The sequence below is a fragment of the Lytechinus pictus genome, chromosome 11 (genome assembly GCF_037042905.1).
Source record: "Lytechinus pictus isolate F3 Inbred chromosome 11, Lp3.0, whole genome shotgun sequence".
In the NCBI taxonomy this organism is placed as follows: domain Eukaryota; kingdom Metazoa; phylum Echinodermata; class Echinoidea; order Temnopleuroida; family Toxopneustidae; genus Lytechinus; species Lytechinus pictus.
The window spans coordinates 26297135-26321753 of record NC_087255.1 but is presented as its reverse complement, the minus strand read 5'-3'; the positions used below and the strand labels follow the sequence as shown (position 1 = coordinate 26321753).

The 24619-nt window shown below is 37.8% G+C and overlaps 2 protein-coding genes across 6 annotated transcripts in view; both read right to left on the bottom strand.

Annotated features, from left to right (window-relative positions):
• Positions 1-3302: 3302 nt before the first annotated feature.
• On the bottom strand, positions 3303-13892 carry LOC129271085 (uncharacterized). 4 transcript variants are annotated; one of them, XM_054908442.2, is made up of 8 exons: positions 13023-13889; positions 12278-12429; positions 11688-11803; positions 9195-9346; positions 8495-8797; positions 7764-8093; positions 7146-7254; positions 3303-7011 (listed from the first exon to the last, which is right to left on the bottom strand). In XM_054908442.2, the coding sequence occupies exons 1-8, from the start codon at positions 13066-13068 to the stop codon at positions 6783-6785; spliced, it is 1437 nt and encodes a 478-aa protein (XP_054764417.2). In that variant the 5' UTR covers positions 13069-13889; the 3' UTR covers positions 3303-6782. The 4 variants fall into 4 exon arrangements, with proteins under 4 accessions (XP_054764417.2, XP_054764416.2, XP_063962301.1 ...); XM_054908441.2 differs by having other exon boundaries at positions 3303-7014; positions 13023-13885; XM_064106231.1 differs by having other exon boundaries at positions 6926-7014; positions 7760-8093; positions 13023-13890.
• A 1408-nt stretch (positions 13893-15300) lies between these two features.
• Positions 15301-24619, bottom strand: part of LOC129272047 (guanine nucleotide exchange factor subunit RIC1-like) — a 63682-nt gene continuing 54363 nt past the window's right edge. For both annotated transcript variants that reach the window (XM_064106228.1, XM_064106229.1), the window contains exons 28-32: positions 23343-23449; positions 22495-22779; positions 21699-21873; positions 20984-21172; positions 15301-20555 (exon numbers count right to left, since the gene is read on the bottom strand). In XM_064106228.1, coding sequence (XP_063962298.1) covers positions 20312-20555; positions 20984-21172; positions 21699-21873; positions 22495-22779; positions 23343-23449 — 1000 coding nt within the window. In that variant the 3' untranslated portion in view covers positions 15301-20311. The remainder of the gene's footprint in view (positions 20556-20983; positions 21173-21698; positions 21874-22494; positions 22780-23342; positions 23450-24619) is intronic.

The window sequence follows — 24619 nt, the reverse complement described above, 5'->3', positions numbered from 1 at the left end:
GAAGCCAACGGAGTTCAGCTGAACAACCAACATAACAGAGACCGAAGCTTTTGGTCTACAGCAACACTAGAAACAAGGAGACAAAAGGGGCATTACTAGAGAAGACCAATCAGGTTGGTGAAGGGAATGAAAGAAAAGGAGTAGGCAGACACAAAGGGAAGTTAGTGTAAGTAAGGCCAGTTATACCCCCATCTCACTAGATGGCGATTCCACTGCGATCGTCAAAAATCGACAAAGCGTGGTATAACGTAGCTTGATCGTGCCTTGATCTTTTCAATCTTCTCCGTCGTACCTTGATCTTTTCTGAAGCGGCAAGGATCGCCACCATCTTTATGGTCGCCACAAAATTTTGAACATGTTCAAAACTTACGTAGCGAGATCGCGGAGGTGCTAAAGCGCATCACAATCGAGTCATGAGCGTATTACAAACGACATATTCGTAGCTGTAACGGAGCCCCAACGCATAAAGCGTAGTATAAGCGCATTAAAAGCGGCACCGATCGCCCGTGGTTTTCAGGCCCGTTCCCAAGACAATTCTGCTACACTGCTTCCGTTTACAAGGCGACTGCCTTGCGCTCGACACGCTTCACACAGCTTCCACCACGACGCTTCCTTCTTTGGGTGGCATGTGGCACACGTTCTCAGCCCGCTACAGGCGTTCGCGTTGCGCTTTTGCTGCGCCGCTGATGACTGGGCAGCGATTGCGCAACAACCGTCCGCGCTGCTATAAAACGCCGTGCCGATGGTGGCGGATTATCATATTTGCAACAGATTACGAGGCGACACCACGGCGTTTTCAAACATACCTCCCAGAAAAAGGACCAGAAAAGGGAAAGCTGCCCAAGCTACCCCTCTTAGGCCGGCAATCGAAGAGGAAGATCAAGGGGTTATGGTGGTGGTAGAGGAGGAGGAGGTAGAGGGGGAAGAGGACAGGGGCCGCGGAACGGTTTTCAAAGTGGGGGGGGGGGGGGGCTGACCATGCAAAAAATCACAATCTTATGGTCATTTTTACGTTTTTGTACACGGATTTGGAAAAAAGTGGGGGGCTGAAGCCCCCCCAGCCCCCCCCCCCCCGCTTCCGCGGCCCCTGGAGGAGGGGTACAGGAGGAGGATGAAAATCTTACTGCTGAGCCAGCTGGAAAGAGAAAAAAGACGCTCACATGTCTTGATGACGAAATGGGTTACCTCTGCAAAAATAAATAAATTGATTATGTTTTGAAAATAAATTGAATTCTAACCACAGTGACAGTAGACAACATCAAATTTTGTTAATGATTCGATCACTAATGTATTGATTGGGAAAGGCAATCTTTAGGGAGATTCTGGCATTGTGCTCCCCTCCCCCTCCCTTTTTATGAGTGCTCTCACATCAGTAGACTACTTCTTGTCAGCAAATTTAAAAGGAATTTACCAAATATTTTTGAGTGACAAACTTTTGTGGAAAAAATAAACAGAAGATTTTTATGCTCTTTTATGAAATTTTGGATGCATCCCTCATATTAACCATTAGGCTCATCGACATCTTTTGAATGAAATTTTAAAAATATTGTATATTATGACTTAGGTGACAGCCAGGATCGGACCCTGTATCTTTTTGGCCTCCTCCTTGTCCTGTCCTCGCATTCAACTTTTAACTGATGTTCTTTTAGAATGCCAAGATGTATAAGTCCAACCAAATTCTGGACATCCATGTTGGTCGGAGGTTGGCAATCGACTGAAAAATGTGTCATGTGCCGCGATTAGTATGCCGATTGCTTGAATCGTTTCAAGAGCCCATCATGAACGTAACATAATCGCTTCATTCGTAGCACCACCGTACCGAGGTCCTAATTAGCGTATGAGCCTCGTTGTACGATCGATTTGATCGCAGAAGCAGCGCATCACATCTGCCTCGAATCGTCGCAAGAAAGTGGCATCGTCGTACTTTCAGCGTATTACCATCGCCTTCAGCGCAGGTCGGTCGCATAGAAGTTGCAGTGCAATCGTCTCGCAGGCTAAAAATAGAATTCGAGGAAGATTCTGCTACGATTTGCGGGATTTACACAGATCGCCATGGTCGCCACGATCGCCTTCCTATGGGGGTATAAAAGACCTCAAGCCAAGAGGGATTAAGATAATGAGGCAGGCAACATCAAACAGGATCTGGAACAAAACAGTGAAAGAGGGTATGAGGAAGAGATGAATAACAAGAGAATTAGTGAGAGGTGTGTCAAACAGGTTACAAAGAAAGGCATAATAAACTGGTGCATAAGAGTGGGGAAAAAAGGAAAAGAATGGGGAACAACTGATAATGTGCAATAGACATATAAGTATATATGATAAAGCATTAAACAAACTAAGAGAAGAAGGTAAGTGTAAAGATGTATCTATGAGTGACATGTTAATAAAAATATCCAAAAAAGAAATGTATATGAAAAAATATAAATACACATATGGTGTAACTGATATTGTAATCCGCTATATATATTTTTAGTCACTCTGATGATACCAAAGAAAATTTGAAATTCAAATGAAAACGTGAATGAAAGTAGCAAAGAAAAATCACTTTTTTAATCAAAAGAGATTGGATTCATTTCAGTTTACTTGCAAAAGGGGTTAGGTCCACAATAATAATTTTTTTAAAGATATATAGAAAAAAATGAAGACAGGTAAATTTCTTTTATATTTTATGTTCACATGATAGGGTAGTACATCATGACATTTTAGTTTCTCGTAAGAATATTGCAATAAGTGAGAATAAAAAACACGTGTTTTCTCGGACTGGTCTAAAGTAGACCTAACCCCTTTTGCAACTAAACTCTTCATATAAAGAATATTAAATGGGGGAAGATCAATGTAGATTTGCATTTTGTTTGTGTCCGGTCAGGTGATATAGACCACTAGAACATGGCATCTTCACACTGCTCCTGAAACCATGGACCCGTAATAGGTCCATGCTGAAACACACACTCACCCCGGCACACACCTCAAATAAACACACACTCGCGTATCCACCACACACCCTCGCGAACGCACCCCAAACCCATACGTATTCCTCTCCTAACACACACCCTAATCAATACAACACACATTCTAACACAAAAACCATTTTATAAGTTCTACATTCCTCTTCTTTGACTCCCGGCTTTGACTCGAAGAGCTGCAAAATTTACCAAATCAACTATATAGTTACCATGGTCACTAAGGATCACACTTCACTGCAATTATTGCCGTCAAACGACAATATTTTGGGATTCAAATGGGAGTTTACATTTGCTTTGATCTGATTTAAGTATACATTAATCACCATCAGGCTATTGTAAAACGTTTTGCATGTCTGTTTTTATTTCCAAAATATTAACAAATACAACGTATCAATATGTAAAAGTATGAATATCAATGCATGCTCAAATTTAAGATGACTATAGGATGATAAAGCAATGATTATTACTATTTATTATTGTTCGTTGGTGCGATGTTAACGCACTTATGTTTTTATTATGATGCAAAGATTTTATGTTACAAAATTAACATTAGATCTTCTAAATAAGATAGGAATCAATGATTAATGATAAATAGATATGGTGTGAATACAGTAACAACAACAACAACAAAAGAAAATACGATACCAAGCTGTAAGAAACAATTTTCATAATCATAACAGCGATTGATTCTCTGGCCTCTCTCTGTTTCCATTGATCTATTATTTTATTACCATGTACAATAATCCTAAAGATCAAAAGTCAGTACAAACCTTCGTGAATGAATCCCTGAATTAAACATAACAATGGCTGAATAATGATGACGTAAAATTTTCCATAAGGAATTAACTTTGAGGAAAATGTGAATATTTCAAACAACGAAATACAAAAAAAAAAACAGCGAGTATTTTAACATTATTGCCCCCATCCTCATAAGTGCATTGCCTACGATGCAAAAAGCACTGTTGTGCAAATTTTGCGAAAATATAAACTTTAAAAACTGTTTTATATTATTACATCCGATTTGAAAGTAATGTTCATTGCCGTGTTTGTTTGACAGTTCTCTATTTATTGAGCTAGACATTTTATTGGAGTGGACTTGAACTTTCAAAAATTATCCAACTAGTCAAGCTGCGATGGGTCCTGATGAACTAGTTAATGATATCTCGCTGAAAACGTTATTGAAATATTTTCTTCATAGTCTACACAGGCTTGGCACCATGGAAGGGAAATTGGGAAAATGCGAAACAAATAGCAAGAGCTGAATCTTACTAATGATAACGGTATATTTACCTAGGGTAGCCACTTCAGTTCCGAAAACTGTTCTCCCAGCGGGCCCTGCTATTATTATATGATTATAAAGAAGCCCATTTTCATTTGATAAAAAAATTAGTCATGCAAGGTTAGAGCCCAGCCAAAGACTCCATATCTTTTGAATTATCCTATTAAAGTTTCATTGTAAAAGATGGTAACCAATGGTTTACTGCAAATTCCCTGATAATTCTGTATTACTGCGATTACTGGTGTAGTGGTCCACCTGCATTCCCCCCAATCAGTTATATCGGGAGGAGAGACCTGTGGCCAGAGGCGTCGATCCTGGGGGGGCAGAGGGGGCGATCGCCCCACCAATGAAAATATTGGGGGGGGGGCAAACATATCGTTTTGCCCCCCCAATAATTCCGCATGTGCAAAAATAAAATAATGAGATTATAATGTTACACAGAAATCAGCAAGCGAGATTGAAATACGCAACTCGTTCTTTATCTAAAATCGTGCTCAAAATGTCTGCTTTTCAAATTGGAATATAAAAATTTTCAGCTCGCGCTTCGCGCTCGCATCATTTTTGTAGCAAAAACCCATACTTTTCGTTATTAAATAGGTGAAATTGTCCCCTTTTCAGTTCTTAACCTCAAAAGAACTCCTGCTTCGATTTGCAACAATCTTTTGTTGGATATATATCTTGTTCTTTATTAAAAACGTCCATTAAACTGTCATTTTTTCAGTTAGAAATGTCAAAATTTTCAGCTCGCGCTTCGCATCTATTGTTCATTTAAATACCCATCTTAATTATTGGTACTCAAAACGCTTAGAATATCAAGCTTTCAGGTCAGAATATAAATAAATTTCAGCTCGCTCTCGGCACTCTCATTATCTGTTAGTGGGATACATGTCGTCCTCATGAGTTACTACAAAAAGTCCTAAACAGGTACCTTTTTCCCGTTTCCAGGTCAGTATACTAAAAAAATTCAGCTCGCGCTTCGCGCTCGCATATTAATTTGTTGGTGAGATATGTGTCTCTTTCTCATTAATCATGTACATATATATACAGTGCGTCCCAGAAAAAACGAAACCGAGATTTAGCGATGATTTATCATAACTTAATCACAAATAAAAGAGACACATGACCTACCAATGTAAAGCTTAGAATCTCCTCTTTCATCTGATATTACTTAGATTATTTCTCATTCACGCATGAGTGAGCAAAAACAATTTGAAGAGGGGATACCAAAAAGTCATTTGGCGGGTTGTATCTGGCTTTCAAAAAGAAAACCACGTTTTTAAAAAGTTCAATATCTGCTCTTTAATTTGATACCTCAATTACAGAAAATGGTCAAGAAATAACAAAGTTCTGGTTATTTGAAATAAGGCTTGAATTTCAATAATTTCATAAAATGAAGAGGTTTTACATGCTAGCGTTCAAACTCACTCGACACTCCGTTTTGTTTACGATTAGCCATGCATTAAGTCTTTTGTTAACCATGCGATAGCTTCTGTTGGAAACCGGTGAAAACAGTTTATTTAATGAAATTATGGAAATTCAAGCCTTATTTCAAATAAGCAGAACTTTGTTATTTCTTGACCATTTTCTGTAATTGAGGTATCAAATTAAAGAGCAGATATTAAACTTTTAAGACATGTGATTTTCTTTTTGAAATTCAGATACCCCCCGCCAAATGAGTTTTTGGTATCCTTCCTTCAAATTGTTTTTGCTCACTCATGCGTGAATGAGGAATAATCTAAGTAATATCAGATGAAAGAGGAGATTCTAAGCTTTACATTAGTAGGTCATTTGTCTATTTTATTTGTGATTAAGTTATGATAAATCATCGCTAAATCTCGGTTTCGTTTTTTCTGGGACGCATTGTATATATATATATATATATATGTAGGCCTATATATATATATATATAGGCCTATGTGTGTGGGGGGTGGTTTGTTCATTTTGTGTGATCGAACGCCTTTGGAACGTTGATTTATGATTTTGCCCCCCCAATCTGAAAAACGGATCGACGCCCCTGCCTGCGGGTCATAGTGATTCAGTTCGCTTTTCGCCTCCCAGGCACAGGTGACGCCAAACAAATAATAATAATAATAATAATAATAATAATAATAATAATAATTAAACTAAACAACTTGGATATAATTATCGCGTGTCGTGTTTGTCATGTTCGTTTGTAGTTCGTATCCTAAACAAAAAGCCGAATCGTATTATAAGCCCTGAATTCGTGAATGGCAATCCGGACACTTATCCAGTATCCACTGGAAAGCACCACAACTTGGACTACCGCTGCCTGGATTAGCCTTCGTCACAATCTAGGCCTACTTCCAACTAAAAGTGAACTCATAAGAATACAATATAAATGAATTCGCAAAAGAAATTGGTTGGGTCATTGACAAAATGAAGTTTGATATTGTAATGCATTCTTTCAGTTAACTTGTTCCTCAAAACAGCCCCGCCTCCTTGCTCAAATCAAGGAGCTTCTCCTTGCTCAAATGCAATCAAGTACTGCGTTGAAAGGTACATATAAGAGCACCTTAATGTCACATGATCGTATTAACATACTCGACTCTGTCTGGACCGTCCATGCTTATGTAACCCTCTGCCTCGCTGTATTTACTGCTTTTTCTCCGAAGCCCTTCATACAGGTGATCCTCGCCGTCCCCTCGGGCCCGGGGGACCTCATATTGGTCATCGTTGGGCACACTGCCTGATGGAGTGGTACGTACACCTTTAAGACTTCTTGTTTGGAAAGGTTCCTTCTTTCGTCTCCTGCTACGGATGAAAACAAGAGGGATACATAAAAAAAATCTCGCAAATCAGAAATTAAAAAATAACTAACTATCGGGATTATGATAGAATGCATCTTCTAAACCGAAAATTTCTCGTTTCATTTGAAAACTTACCATAATTTAATGATGACGACCAATAGTAATACATTTCCCGCTAATGACACTCCAAAGAATATCCACGGCAGAATCCCGTTTTCTAATATCGCAGAACGACGTGCGCTTACTGAAATTTCAAAAGATCAGATAGAAATCACAAAAAATTAATGTATTCAATTAATTTTGTAACGCTATTTTAGGTGTACCTAACTAGCTCCTTGTTACAATAAAGCCTGGTCTCATCGTGTAAATGATCATTCAACAAGGCATGTAGATCTTCTTCAAGTGTTTATGTTACTTTAGGAAACATTTAGTTTCTATTGCTTTTAAGGTTGCTTTTGGGATATTTTAAAAAGTATTATTTTTTTACTTGTTTTCATGTTGCTGTCACCTCCACTCTACTAGCTCCTACTTCAGAATGATCTTCAGCTAAGATACGTTCAAACATATTTAAGAAATAATTGATATCAATAAAAGCCAACTTGAAATCACCAAAACATATCAAACTATCTCTTGTTTGAATAAATAGTCAAATCTTTCTATTGAACAATGCAGACGGGCAACGACTTAGTCGACGTTTTAAATACCGAAGTAAGAAAAGGATAAAAGAGACAATAAAGTGTAATATTCACCTACCAATGCTCGTCGTAACAGACACAAATGGACTCCTCGGTCCCTCTCCACCAACACCTTCTCTGACAGCAGAAACACTGATATTGTATTCAGTTCCTGGTTCCAATTCAGTCAAAGCGAGCTCCATTGTTCCATGAAGTGCGCCCTCTCCCTCATCCGAGTCGACCTCACCAGCATTTATCAATTCTTTACCCGTTGTTTGTACGTAGACCAGGTAACTGACCACTGGCCCTTCACCGGTATCAAGACATGGTATCCAGGAGCTCCAGGTGACAGTGAGGGAGGTTGAACCGATGTCGTCCACAGCTGGAGAGAACGTCAGTCCGGGTAGAGCTGTCAGGGTGGAACAGTCATTAAATCGTTATGGCGCGGTAGACCTTAAACGATCAATAGGAGCAAATAAGAATCGGGCCACATGTAATGTAACTTCTTTTGCATTAGCTATCAAGTTTAAGTGAGTATGTATTCTCAGGCAAACTATCTGGATGGATGTGGGAAATGTTTTCGTTTCAATTTCCTTGTTTTCTCCGAATCTATGAAATCTACGAAATCATCAAATGTATGACGTATGGGAAATTACAACACATGTTGCCTTTCTATGTCACAAATGCTTCTCTTTTTTTATTCATTTGTTGAATGGATGGAGTATAAGAAAATAGTTATGACAAATTTCCTATTCATCGTCAATTTCATTAAACATTTCGATCTACAATCAGACATCAGTGAGTCATTACCATAAAAATTAATCGGAAGAAATTGAATTCTTGAGAATGATGTCGTGTTCCTTGACAAGTCCCCAACATGACAGAATATCATGTCGTCTTCTTCGAGATTGTCTATTTCAAACGTACTGTCACGAAATTGACCAATGACGCGCGTCGATGAGTAAGGAATCGATCTCGTCGATGCCAAAGTTTTTCCAACTGACAATCTGATATCATCGGGTGGCAGGATTTCGTTGTCGTCTACGATGTCGACAGCGCAGGTAACATAGCCCGATCCTGGATTGCTCCGAGAACTCGTCAGTGTAAAATTATCTGTAGCAAAGGATAATCCTTAGTAATAAACCTTTGATGTAAAATTGACTAGCCTATTGCAAGATGAAAAAGGTGGAACACATCAAATAAAAACAATTCAAATCATAACCAATACTAAGCTTCGACAATATATGAAACCCCAATCGTATATCAACAGTCCCCCACACACATCCACCCTCACCCACCTACCTATACACATCACACACCCATTCACCACTACATACCGACCATCACCCACACGCCCACAAATTCACATGCCTTCACCACTACACACACCCAGCAACACCCACACGCACCTTCTACACATAAGAACGCACACATACGCACATCCTCACTCACACACACCCACACGTACGCGCCCAACCCTAACCCATAGGTTAGAAAAGACTTGACTCACACAGTCTCTTCTGACATATGAAGTTCATACGATTAAAGCAGTTGGTGTCATCCCATTGCCCATGTCTACTGGGATTTTTGGAGGACCATAGACAGGCGCAATCTCGGTTCCCTTCTGTGTCGTCAGGCTGCCCAGGTGACCATCCATCATATCTAATCATAAAATGAACATATAATCGAGAGAAGATAGTAAATATGTTATGATAAGGTATTTAGGGAGAGTATAATTAATGGCTTTTTCAATTACCTTTCCACACAATAATCGAAAATTCTGATAAACAATAAAGAGTTAAATGAATATATATTTTACAAAGTTGATATTGTTCTGCTCGGAGTCAGTCAAATGTCAGTCAAATAGAATAATAATAATAATAATTAAAGTTTTAAATAATTAAAGGAAAAAATATTTCTGACCGTCAGCACACACGACCATTTTAAGTCGAAATACTGGATGATTTGCGAGGGCATTAGCCTATTACATGGAATGTGGTTTTATCTTACTTGTGGGTTGTTTGGAGAATTCATATATTTCCATGAATAACATTGTCATTATCTCCATCAAGCTACGATAGTGGGGATCCTTGCAGTTTTATTCACTATCAGACTCAGTCCATGTAATGTCATACATATTGAACAATACATATATTTTTCGATGAATTTTGGGATCTCAGGAATTGTTTTGAATTTCCGCCAGTGACCTCGGAACCAACCACCGAGCTAAAGTAATAGAAAACATGACCATTTGAGTCAATTGCTCTGAAATGGGGCTATCCAACCGTTGTATAATCATATTGTTACAGGTCATCGATTCTATTTTGTTGTACAATTCCTTTGGAATTTTCCAGAAATAAACAAATTTGATAAAGGTGGCGATATGGTATTTTGACTATTACCTACAGACAAAATTGTTTGCGTTCCCAATGAAAGGTGCTTAAAATTTAACCAACAAACAATCAAACATATCGAATCTGGCTCCTCAAATTTCGTTTTTCCTTCGTCCCCCTTTTTTCTGTCTTTGGAAAATCATCAACCGATGGTTGATTTTGAAACCAGTGTTGATGTTGGTGTTAGGTCAATATTTACACGAAAATAACACCAAACACAAAGTGAAGATGGTCCTGAAAAGTAAATTTTGTGTTATATGGATTATCCACATTGTGCTTCCAACACCAACACCGACTTGAAATCACCCACTGACCGCCCCTGCCAAATCTTCTGAATCTAAAATATTATCATAATACTATGTAATTATTTTTCAAGTATCTCAGAGGTGATTCTAAAACATTTAGACCACAATGGCTGGAATTCATTTTGCAAAATGCATGGATTAATCCGTTGATTTAACCATGGATCCCAATAATTAGTACGACCCATGATTTAACCCACGGTTGAGTCAGAGGTGATTCTAAAACATTAGACCACAATGGCTGGAATTCATTTTGCAAAATGCATGGATTAATCCGTTGATTTAACCATGGATCCCAATAATTAGTACGACCCATGATTTAACCCACGGTTGAGTCAGAGGTGATTCTAAAACATTTAGACCACAATGGCTGGAATTCATTTTGCAAAATGCATGGATTAATCCGTTGATTTAACCATGGATCCCAATAATTAGTACGACCCATGATTTAACCCACGGTTGAGTCAGAGGTGATTCTAAAACATTTAGACCACAATGGCTGGAATTCATTTTGCAAAATGCATGGATTAATCCGTTGATTTAACCATGGATCCCAATAATTAGTACGACCCATGATTTAACCCACGGTTGAGTCAGAGGTGATTCTAAAACATTTAGACCACAATGGCTGGAATTCATTTTGCAAAATGCATGGATTAATCCGTTGATTTAACCATGGATCCCAATAATTAGTACGACCCATGATTTAACCCACGGTTGAGTCAGAGGTGATTCTAAAACATTAGACCACAATGGCCGGAATTCATTTTGCAAAATGCATGGATTAATCCGTTGATTTAACCATGGATCCCAATAATTAGTACGACACATGATTTAACCCACGGTTGAGTCAGAGGTGATTCTAAAACATTAGACCACAATGGCCGGAATTCATTTTGCAAAATGCATGGATTAATCCGTTGATTTAACCATGGATCCCAATAATTAGTACGACCCATGATTTAACCCACGGTTGAGTCAGAGGTGATTCTAAAACATTAGACCACAATGGCCGGAATTCATTTTGCAAAATGCATGGATTAATCCGTTGATTTAACCATGGATCCCAATAATTAGTACGACCCATGATTTAACCCACGGTTGAGTCAGAGGTGATTCTAAAACATTAGACCACAATGGCCGGAATTCATTTTGCAAAATGCATGGATTAATCCGTTGATTTAACCATGGATCCCATTAGTATAGGATCCATGATTCAACCCACAGGTTGAGTCCGAGACGGATTCGATTTGTGATTCACAAAGATGGACTCGACTCTGAACTTGCTTTGACGTCATGATGTCTTACCGGACTTGGGTCCCGTCTTGCCACTTAAATTCATCTTCGTCTTCTATGTCGTTAGCACCAATAAAGAAACATCGTGTTGGTACGAAACCTGGACTAACGATATCTGTCAAGAAAGACTGTATGGGGAAGAAATGAAAAACATATCAAATACTTAAAACACGCTTTGAAAGACTTTTATACTATTATATTATTACGCGATTGAAACTTTAACTAAAAACATAGACGATGCTTTAATCTTAAAGCAGACGGATTGGTCAGGAATTACATGTTCATTATAGGATGGGTCCACGAGTGGTTAGATTATAATTAATATGTATTTTTAACACTTGTATGGAAAACGATATTATCAAGTTTACCTATAATATGAGAAAAGAGGAAAGTGCACCATCTTAATTTAATCAACCACTATGGTTATTTAAGCACCCCCCCCCCCATCCAGAAAAAAATGACATCGGGAGAAGAAATTGCATGAAATAGGAGTAATGTATATATCTCTGTTTGTACGACTGCTACGATATACTCCTTTTTTATTGAGAAAAAAAATGACGTCCCTTCAAATCATTTCCAGTTTCAAATTTCATAGAGATTACCTGTATCTCATCGGAATCTATCCGGGCGAGATTGCCTCCGAGTTCTTGGCAGTACGACTGTGCCTGGTCATAATTTAATCGTGTGTCGTTATCCACAAGATATAGGGCATCTTCAAAAATATGCCATTGGTCGGCCGATGGCTGGCTAGATACTGCGTGTGGGAGAGAGAGAGAGGGAGAGGGGTGGGGGGGGGGGAGAAACAGAGAGATGGAGAGGAACGGAATATGATGTCTTACAAAATATAAAAAATAGATAAATAATGATCGTCTTTCGATCCGATAATCTCCATTTGTCTAGCATGTTAAAGCTTAATAACAGTCTCTACATATGTTTTACGCGTCGATCATGTCATTAAAAAAGTATCCACATTTACAGAAGACATGATAGATCACTGAACCTTCTTTCTAAATGCAATCTATCTCAAACAGTGGATACTCGATCATAGGGCCACAATCTATATTGAAAATAAAGGGCCACTAAGTTAAATTTTTGTTTTTGAAAAATACTATATTCGTTTACAGTAAAAGACACTTATTTTTTTCTCAAGTAACTTTAAAGTCCAAGTTTGTATTCAAATTTGAGGAGAAGTTTATTCAGAGTGTAAGTTCTGCTTTATTCATTCACTTAATATCAAATAGAAATGGATTGCACATGATATATATCACTATTACAATTTGAATTACGAATGCATTCATCGTTTTAAATCACATTAATGAATGTGAATGTATATCATGTAGGGCTTACCGATTTGTATGAAATTCAGAACAAAGATGGTTATTCCGTAAAACATCTTGGTTGAGTTTAGTCACGACGGTATACAGTCGACTAAATGAAGAATGATATCCGATTGTCCAGCAAGCAAAGATTTGTAACAAAACCTTTACCTCGGGTGAGCCTATTTATTTATTATTATTATCATTATTTTTTTTGGTGGGGGGGGGGGATGCAGCAATCTCGAAACAATAACAAAAAGTCTTTCGATGAGCGTGTAGGCCTATTAGTATTTCTTTATGCATGCACCCACGTCGTCACCGTTTAAAGCTGGCCAATCTATTACCAACACAACAATCTTGGTGCAGCAATATTCAAGAACAATCTTTCACAATCCACGACGTTGATTAAACTCCAAGTTGAGAGAGTTAAGTTCCATCTATATGCTCCAGAACGACATCACAAATAGTGAACTCTTGTACCTCATCGAAGGCATGTATGACATCGATGCAGCGAGCTTTAACAAACCATATTATTTCCTTGAATTCTTCGCAGACAGGGCCGACACTCCGAGTTCAACATTTACTCGCGATATGGTGGGAGTAATAAGAAAGTTCTTGATTACGTAACAACCTTCTGTATGCCACACGCTACACACAGACGTACATGTACATGTATTTCCAAGGGGAAATCCTGTCATAATGGGTGCAAAATAATTCTGGCGACTCCGATCGAATGTTGCTCTAGTTTCCAAACTAGTTTCCAAGCGTGTCATGCTTCCGGGTGTCAAAGATTATACCAGGGAACTGATTAGAACTACCATAGTCAATACTTAAAAGTGATTATCATCGGCCTGCCCACGGTTCAACAGGCCTGATCACAAAATAATGTCAATGTATGGGATTACAGTACACCCCCTATCCGCAGACCATTACCCTCCAAATACACTGAATATTGGACAACTGAAAATCACAATAGACAAAGCGTGGAAATGCAATAAGTTAACTCATTATGACGTAAGCAGTATCCATTACCATCAAAGTTGACAAAAACACTCTGTTTACTTCTAGTGTCTGAATACCCCCTTAATATGTTGTACAATGTATTTTGCTGTGATTTTGATACGGTAAATAGAACCAAACCAAACCAAAAGCATGTTTACTGAGTGTTCAAATTTGTGCTAACTTTCCTGTGAATCTAGTAACAAGGTTTTCCTATGAATTGTTAGTGTTAGTAATAAATAAACTACAATACTTGGAATTCAATTTTTATCCATTTGCATGTTGCTATGTCTGGAAATCAATTGACAAGCATTCAGTCGGTGCTTTTAATAATGTCAAGAAGAACCTTTTTCAGTATTCTTAAAATAATAAAAAATAGTGAAAAAGTATATTTGTGATTGAGATTTGTTTAAAGTATATGTATTTGACCACTTATCTAGAGAGTTTTGAATTCCGTTGATATTCATTTTTTTTTTGGGGGGGGGTAGGCTTATATGTATACCTTTATATTTCAAATCAAACAGTAATGAAACTGGCAAGTTAAACAACAAATAATCTATTTAATATTAGAGGAGCAATTCAGTACTAGTTCACTCAAAGCTCACAGCTGGGCAGTGCAAGGGAGAGTGGATATTTCCATTATAGTTTTTGAAATAGTGTTTATTTTCATCAAGAGTACATAAGTCAATTCACCAATTCCTGTCTTATATTATGCAGGTGCATTTAATAAGTTATGGGGAAACAAATTAATTGCAATTCTTCAAATCCTGAATTCTGATGAGGAAATATATTAATCACTTCCTTTGATGAATGTTTTTAGTTGGGCCATGACACAAATAAGGCCAAAACAATAGAACATTCATGTTTTATTTTTATTGCAAGGGCTTGATTAGCCATTGTTGATAACTAGATAGCACCCCCCCCCCCGTCCCTTTAAATTCACACACAATATATTTTATTCTATTACTTTATCATGCCTATAATTTTGTAATGGGTTTCCTACCGACCACTTCGAATTTTTCTTCTTAGCTGAAATCTTTGATCCTCCCATACGTAGAAAATATCCTATCAATCATCAACCTGTCATTGATCATAAACTTTGAAAGAGAGAAGTCTAATCCGATGCTCACTTTTATCTCCAAATTGAAGATCAAAGCTTCTTTGCGTCATGCGAAAGGGAAAGGCAGAATAGGAATGAATTTCTTGTTCTTGCAGTGGGAGATCCAAGGTGGACAAATTTCCCGCATCCATCAAATTACTTTATTATATAAAAACAACATAACAAATTCACAACAGTCACACAATTTGTATGGCAAGTTAGGTAAAAATCTTTTATTCTTTTATCATGGTCCATAGTATGCCTTTTTGTACACTTTTTACACTAATGTATTTACAAATATATAACCAATGCTTCATTACTTTATACACATTATATAAATGTCCACTTTGTGAGGGGAACAATGAGAGATATATATTTAACAAACACTTAGCACCTTTGTGAGGACTGCCATATGACAGATGAGTATATACTGAAGCTTACACAGAAAATACAATACACAACGCTAATACATTATTATTTCTAATTTTACTGTGGATTTCAATTACAAGCACATAATTCTATCCATTCCCTTTCTATACATAAATGTACATGTATAAATTATAGATTATTTGCTATACTGCCAACTATTGAAAAATATACATTGCAATCTTTTAAGGTACTAAATATGACTTGGCTCACATTGAACAAATAATACCTTACAATATTTTAAATACAGTTAATATAAATACTGTTCATGCATAAATTACATGTTATTCAAATTATTGAACACTTTTGCAAGTGTGAAATGGGTGCAGTAGAAACAAATACAATGTGGAGACTCAAACCCAGCGTCTAAAAAATTAGTGTTGTACCAAATATACGTAAGTACATGGGTAGACAAATGCTGATATAAGGACAATTGTATACCTCATACTAAGATTGTTATCACTGATTGGTCAAAGTTGCATCATGTGACATGGTGCTACTCCGCCCATCAATCATCTCAGGGTTTGACTTTCTGCCTATTTCTTCTATCAAACCCTCTGATACTACTTGTAATCCCTGAGGGCAGGACCACAAGTTGTGTTGCTACACGCACATCTAGCTGACTAGAGCTAAATGACTGGGCTTTACTGTGCTGCTGCTCCTCGGTCATGTAAGCGCAGCCAACGGCACACTGGATATGGTGGATCAATTGCCCAGGAAAGCAGCAAAGCTAGCAGCTCATTTAAATTACAAAGTTATTTAGCAAATCAAATTAGATTAGGGTTACACTAGTGGTTTTAAAGTTGACACCTTTGGGTCTAGAGTTATGTGATTAACGATGAGGTATATAAAGCAAATATGGACTGCTCTGTATTCGGACGACAATGGAAATCATCACTCCCTCGATGCTTTTCGTATCGGCCAGTCTAACACCCCTCGGCCCAGGCCTCTGGTGATAGAAGGGCTGGTATGAACACACCTCGGGAATGATGGTTTACAGTCATCCTCATACGCAGTCCATATTTGTATACTGACAAACAAGTACAGGGGCCTATTACATAAAACATACAATCAATAATACAATTTGTATCACAAATACAATCAATCCTAAATATTCATTGTATCTAATCTCTAAGCTCCAGAGGCCCAGGTGTAATCTGGCATTTGCAAATGATAACAATTTGAAAATCATTTATTTGTGATTAAAATGTTTAAGCCATCAAAACACTATCACTTCCTCCAAATCATGAAAATGCTCTGATCAGTGTCTTTCAGGTTCCCCTTTAGAATGATAGCTAGATCCAGAGTAACTGGGTGATAGTTTATCCTATCACCTTCACCAGTAAAAATATATTATGTTGGACATGTTGAAAGAGTGTAACCCATGTTCTGTTTTGTGACAGCTTGTAGATTCATGCAAAGCCAGTAAAATTGTTTTTTCTGTCTGCAATTTTCATCCTAAAACTAAGATTTACCTACGGCAGCCAAATACAACAGAAAGCTTAACCATAATGGAAATGCTAAGTGAAACAACGTTTTATTTTATATTAAAGCCAGAAAAATAATTGACAGTTTTCATGGGAGGTCGCAAAGTGCAGACAATAATTTATGTAGATAGTCCCAAGTTTTCTAAATTGTAATATTTTTTTCTGTTGGTGTTCTTTGATCAAGCACTTAAGTATGCAGATAGAGCAAGGCAAATACATGTTAACACTGCAAACACGTTTGATTGGCAGAAATTGCAATGAAGCACGGTTTCATTTTAGATCCAATTTTCAATGTATTTTTTTCCGAGAGATAAGTGATCTCAGAATACCAATTTCATTTCAAACAAAAAATACAATATCTTGAAGATAAAATGGATCTCAGAATAGTGTCCTTGATTTAAAGAGCATACCAGATGGTCTGGTGATAGTAAAACTTGAGTCCATTCTAAAAGACTGACAACACCTGTTACATTGTAAACATCTGGGAAGGGAAGGGTTTCATGAAAAGACTTGTCGGACATTTTACCCAACAAGTTTTGTTTTATTGATCAGTTACAGTGCCTCTCAGCCAATCAAAACCAAGGAAAGTTGTCAGATGTGACAACTTGTCAGACGTCAGACAAAATGTGTTGATGAAACCCTCCCCCGAGTGGTATGAAATTGCCCATGACAACCGACTGAGTTTTTTTTGCAAAGCATGAGGAACAGCAGAGTGTAGTTGTATGCTTTCGTGGGCAGATGTTGGTCCTGATATGGACCACCCAAACCACCTAACATTCAGGCTGGGTGGTCCTTTTCAGGACCAACAATGTCCACAAAAGAATACATGGTGAACCATGAAATCACAACACTCTTCTTCTTCGCCATGGAAACCTTTACAAGTTACATGAGGAACAGCGATTACATAATAATAAGGAAAATAAACAAAGAATGCAAACCGACTATTACCACCCATAATGAAAACTGACAGATTTTAAACTACATCTTACGTTCAAACTCCATTTAGAAAACCACATCTAATGCACTTGAATGAACATGAAGACAATATGAATTTGGTCATCTGGGTGGACATTCCTCATACATGTATATTACAAGAATAAGGGCATCATTTGCACGTTATTCCTAATAAACCACAATGGGTGCTTCAGGCAATATATGAAGACAACATTAACTACAATGAAGACAATAAACAAAGGCAGATAGACAGACCCTTTGCAAATACCCTTGATGAATTAGAATACCCTGTATAGGATAGAGAGATGTTCTACACAAAAAAGTCTCTCTATTGTTTTATTGTCACCCTGAATAACGATGCAAATTGGTGGATTCCCGACGAGAAATAGTATTATAAACAATAATAATTTGGTCAAATTTTTGGTGATGTTTCATGAGAAAAGCTGATAAGACACATCATCTATGGTATGATTAGATATCCAAGGAAAGAGGGAAGATTGATCAACCTACTTGCAGAGGGAGGGTAGGGTAGGGCAAGTTTGAGAGTATAAAGGCATACAAAAATATGCTGCTTCACATCCCCCCCCCCCCCCGGGACAAATTTGCCTACACCAGACTGCCGGTTTCTCACTGAAAATATGTATTAATCTGCTTAAACATATGAAAGACACTGCACTGCCTGTAGGAATCTGGGTGTAGTAAATTATTGATAAAAATAGGAAAATCATAATATCATATCCAAACAAGAGTTCAGGATGGTCAAAATGAAGATTCCTAAATCATAGGTAATAAAGGTAAACAGAATACTACACCCAGAACATCCCACTTATTGTCCTTTCAACTACTCACATCGAATATGGTCATTTTTGTAAAGAACTCGATGAGATTTTTGTGCTACAGTGCTAGGAAACTTATAATTAAAATACTGGCAAGCTGCAATCACACAATCTTTACCTCAGCCCTGTAGTGCAAAACTAAATGAATTACTGTACCACTGGTTGTGGTCAATGCAATCAACTGTTTAAAAGTTGTTTTGTAATCAATTGCTAAGCTTTGTGTTGCGGAACCCAGGTGCTCCTTGCAAGTTCAACGCCTCACTTCTAAACAATAAACCTACCACATCACAGTGAAGTTATAGAAGGGGGTTAAACATAATTGTTTGAATTTTCACATTGAATCTGTGCAAAGCAAATTTCTTTTGAAAATTTGCCTCTTAAGGATATCACATTCTCTGAAATTGATGAGAAATTGGAGCAAACCCTGAAAAAGAGTATTTGTTTGATCCTATTCATATTTTTCTAAAGAGCGATGTGATTTCAGCCCTAAAATGTAATAGTTCAAGAGATTTTATGATTTAATTCCTAATGCTTTAACCTTTTGGAGACTGAATGATTTCACAATAACACATTCCACAGACTCCAGACTGCATATATCGGGACTTAGTCTCCAACAGGTTAATGTATCTGACTTTTCTCTATTCTTCAAAACATCTGTTTCTTATGCAATTGTAAGACTGATAATGAATTAATTCTAGGAAAAGCATTGTCATATACATCCAAAAATAAGATGACTCTCTACAGGAAGTGGAAATACATTCAATGAATAAAATAATGCCACTATAGTATTTTAAGTATATGTAATTTCAAATAAATAACCCACCAGTCCTCAACAGCACAATATCAAATATGATTTTCACACAATGGAAAACGGAAGTTTGCTCCTAATTGTCTGCATAAATTTGGTCCTTTGCATTATCATGATACAGCCATCTTTGTAATACTCGATATGAACCTACACTGAGTTGTGGTTTCCATATCTCCTCCATTGTGATTAAACAGATCTACACAGCTATCTGACAATTGAAGAGCCGTTTCTTTCACAGTAGCAATTCAAGTTTTCTCCTCCGATATAAGAATTTTGTCAAAGACACAATGGAGATTCGAGATGAGTTACTGTTGCCGTCAAACCTCACATCTTATCCTGTAACACTCTATCCCCGCGAACGATGTCTTTCACCAACACTGAAAGACGTGTTCAAACGCCTGACTACCGCAAGCTTGAGTCTTTCCCTGAAAATAGGCATTGAAGATACGCCTCTTCAAAGTCATCACTTTCTTAAAAATTTATGAAATACAGGAGAAAACCTCAAAATCTTGGTTTAGTCCCATTCACATATTTTCCTGCAGAAAAATAAGCTGTGCAAGTCTTGATGGAAGTCCCTCTGACAAGCTTGTGCATACCCTGAATATGCATTCTCTTCAAACCTGTGATGAATACATCGCTTTTCACATCCTGAGGATCTGTCTCTGGAATGGCTTTATCTCCCAACTTCCATTCCCTTCATCCATGCCTGGGTCATGATATAACACACGCCGACTCCTCCTTCTCTTCCTCTTCCTCCACTTCTTCAAAGACCTCGTCATCGCATGGCTCAGGTTCTCCCATGCTTCCCCTTGAACTGTGCTTCTTGGACTCATTCAGGGAGTGTTCCGAGGCAGATGAGGACCTTGACCGGGTTGGTGATGGTGCCCTCTCTACTACCTCAGCTAGGACGCTGGCTTGGGGCTTCATTGCCATGAGGAGGGGCTTGTAACCAGGGCTGAAAAGGGGATATCACCAGATATTGTTAATATAAAAATAACTCATCACAATAACAATTTGAAGACATGCAGAGGGAAAACAATATCCAGGGTCACAATCTGATGACCTTTATCCTCCCCCTTTTTTTGTTTTTGTTTTGGGGGGGGGGTTGGGCATTGGGGAACCTGTTTAAAATAGGACCTCCTAGACAGCAGTTCATGACAGTTATCATTTATATAATATTAATAGGTGGAAAAGCCAGGGATCTATGTAACTGCTTAGGGTTTGAAGAAGAGAAGGGCAAATTTGGAGCACACAAACAGTGCTGCCCCCCTCAAAAAAAAATTGGCAGTGCATAAGAATTAACAGTTCTCATTTTACAAGGAAAAAGGCGGCAGAGGTGGGTAAGAATATAAACTGGTAGAGTTGGAAGAAAAATTGTCTCACCATTCCGAATCAGCCCAGAGCTCCAGGAAGGAAAGACCTTCCCTCATCCTAGCAATGACATCCATGGGGATTTCCCCAAGGCTAGCTATGTTCACCACTTGACTCAACGCTGCTCTGTCCCTGAGGATGATGGAGATGAGGAGGCCCCACTCCAGACAGCTAGCTTCTAATACTATCTTCAAAAGATACCTGCAATAAAAGTGATCCAATAAATGTAATTTGCTGGATGAATGTCCTGCTAGCTGGTATCACCAGGGTTCTGGATAGTAATATTGAATTAATTCAACCTCACATTTACCTCACCTTCACAGCCCAGGTCCAATAATGCAAAGCTCAAAAATTGGTAACAAGACCAATTTTCATAAATTATTGCATTCATAATGATGTGCAATCAATGATGAATACAAAATTTGTGTTAAATGGGTCCTGATTAATAAGAATTATCATAGACCCAATTTAAACATTTCACTTGTCCTCCAAGAATTCAGTGTTGTGGACAATATCAGACTATGCTTACATGGACAAAGCGACTTTTAATTCTTTACCTCATCAAAAATAGTAAATGTCTATAAAAATCATGTAAGCCTACAGTTGTTATAGACACAACATAGTTGTGTGAAATATCAGCTTTGAAATCGAAATGAAGAGCTGCCACCTTGGTAACAGGAACAGCCCTAATGCTACCAGGTTCAGACCAATATGGAAATGCAATTACCTGAGTTCTCTCTCTGATTGTTTTGGTCCATGCCAAATGACTTCCTTGAAGAACTGTTCTAGTTCATCTACTGTGACGTTGTTTGACCAGAAGCTATCATCAAGATTGTTGTCTCCTTCTCCCAGGAGGCTTCCCTCTGAGGCTTCTGTTGTACCAACACTGGTTTCATCAGAACCTAGAGGACACATAGATCATGTTATTAGAATACTATATCATGTCCTTTTATTGTTAAAGGAGATTCTTAAAGCTAGATCATTTGGTAGAGGAGGGGGGGGGGAGTCAACATGATATGTATAACTTATAATCATCAACTGTAGAATGTAGTCATTTCAACTCACAAAGTAGTTGAAAATCTAGCTACTAGGAAGTTAATAATACTATGCTCATGGTAGAGACAAGTGGAATGCCTCTGGCAATCTTGCAATATTATCTTGAAAATTTAAAGTCATAACCTTGCTTGAGTTTTTTTTATTTTGATACCACACGATGATCAAAGTTCTTTCACCCTAATTGACCTTTAACTTTGATCATGAGGCCTGAAACTCATGCAAAATAACAATTACTTTACAAATTCCATAAGGTTTCCAAATATGCTCTACATTATTGGGTGAAAATGAATTCATACAATAAAATATTGAAAGATATTATATTAACAGAAATATTCAAGCAAAGCTTTAAAATGCAATATTTTTCTTATCTTACACAAGACTAAACAATGGTGTGCTTTGTGTCTGTATCCTAAATTAGACATAAACAACTTGCGACAGTTACCCTCAAATACATCTAGAAGATTTACCTTTTGCCGACGGGTGTTTAAGGACAGCCTCCTCGGTCCTCGTATCACTGCCAGTGCTTTCAGACAGCATGCTCTGAGTCCTGGAGAACTTGAGGGTTAGCCCACCAGCAGGGTGATTACCGTTGATTGGTCTGTTTCCTATGGGGGTGGGCGTGGCAGGCTTAGGGGGTATACTGCCGATACCTGCAAACTTGGTGGTGGGGATAAGGTCCACAGGGGAGGTCGGGGACTCCGTATGGGGGTGCATCCCGTTGAGGGTACCCGTTGGAGTGGATGTCCTTTGCACTGTAAAGAAACAGAGAGATAAGATCAAATACAGTCAAACCTGCTTTAGTAATCACCTGTATTTCAGTTTTTATAAAATGTCTCCACATTATCTGTCTAAGTTCACACACTGATGTGATTAACAAGCATCCCCCCACTAAAATCACTAAGAAACATACAGTGAAACTGATGTTTAAATGGACAAAAAGAAGTTTTATTACATTTCCTTCCTTTTTTAGAATTTTCATAGAATTGCTCTTGAAAAAAATATGAAAGGACCTCATCATCTAACTACATTCAATTTTCAGAGTTTTCAATAAATTACAACCAAGAAAATTGGGGAAAAAGTGAAATTAATTGATTGACATAAAAGTATGTAACCAGAGTGCAGTGAGGAATACATGTCTAGAATCAGAATTTAGATGACATCTTTTTTAATATAATCTTAGAAATCTTTATATCATCAAGTTCAGTACGAAGCAGAGCACAAGCACAACCCTTTCTGCAAATTACAAAAACATTCATAGACATGGTAGAGAATTCTCTAGAGAGTATGGACTTGAGATGAATGTAGGTGTACTTACAGCTCTTTGAACTCAAGGGGTTTCCAATGACAGGAAGGGGCCAATTGAAATCAGAGTGTAGTCTCTTCAATGCATCGACAAAGCTTTCTACACGAGCTACTCTCATCCTGTGTAAAGAAAGATTAATGATTAAAATATGAAACGTGGTTTGATTCCAAGCAAGTGGAGAAAGTGCATACATATTGTGCGGGCAATCAAATATCTGATGACTGGGGTAATAATGGTTGAAGCCTACAAAGCAATATACAAAAACGGACTATTGATATCATTTTCTCTCATAATGATAGGGGCAAGAAGAGTGATAAAGATACACAATAAAAAGGGTCACATGTACGTGTTACGTACGGTACCTGCCTTACCGCACATTCATGAAATAAGCATTCAACAGGTCATTAACGTTTTTCGCCGTGTTAACCCCCGCAAGGCAATGGGGCCAGATCATATCCCGGGAAAGATTATTAAATATTGTGCTCACCAATTAGCCATCCCCTACGCGAACCTCTTTGAACACTCGCTTCTAAAAGGTGACTTACCTAGTTGTTGGAAGAAAGCAAGTTATACCAGTCCCCAAAACAAACAAAGCGTCTGAATTAAATGACTACCGACCTGTTGCCCTGACATCGATAGTGATGAAATGTTTTGAGAGGATCATAATGAAACTCATCCTCCCAGTAGTTTCCCCTGTTATAGATTTACATCAGTTTGCCTACCAACCGAAGAAATCAGTTACGGACGCTGTGCTGACATTAGTACATGAAATAGCTCAACATACAGACAAACTGAGGTGTTATTCTAGGGCCCTTTTCGTAGATTTTTCTTCGGCTTTCAATACGATACAGACACACATTCTTGTTGATAAACTGAATGAATTTAACCTTCACCCTAAAATTGTACTTTGGCTAGTAGAATTTTTAACATTTAGAACCCAATGTGTTCGAGTTCAGAATACTATGTCTGATGAGATTATAGTAAATACAGGTGCCCCCCAAGGATGCGTCTTATCAGCACTCATGTATATCTTGTATACTAATGATTGTAACTCAAATGACGGAAATGTAACAATACTAAAATACGCTGATGACACAGTAATTCTAGGCCTGATGAAAAGTGAAACTGATGATGATAGTTATCACAGAAGTATTGAACGCTTCTCAAGGTGGTGTAAAAACAACCACCTCTTCATAAACCCATCTAAGTGTAAAGAACTTATTTTTGATTTCAGAATTGCTCCCCCACAACCAGATTCAATTGTATTAGACGGTGTTACCATTGAAGTA

What these genes read in the sequence shown, in the direction of transcription:
- LOC129271085 (XM_054908441.2), bottom strand. Translation starts at nt 13,068, where the DNA reads ATGTTTTACGGAATAACCATCTTTGTTCTGAATTTCATACAAATCG. An exon ending in TAGATTCCGATGAGATACAG is followed by an intron (nt 11,804 to 12,277) that starts GTAATCTCTATG and finishes TTCCCCATACAG; the next exon opens with TCTTTCTTGACAGATATCGT. An exon ending in GTCGTCATCATTAAATTATG is followed by an intron (nt 7,015 to 7,145) that starts GTAAGTTTTCAA and finishes TTTCATCCGTAG; the next exon opens with CAGGAGACGAAAGAAGGAAC.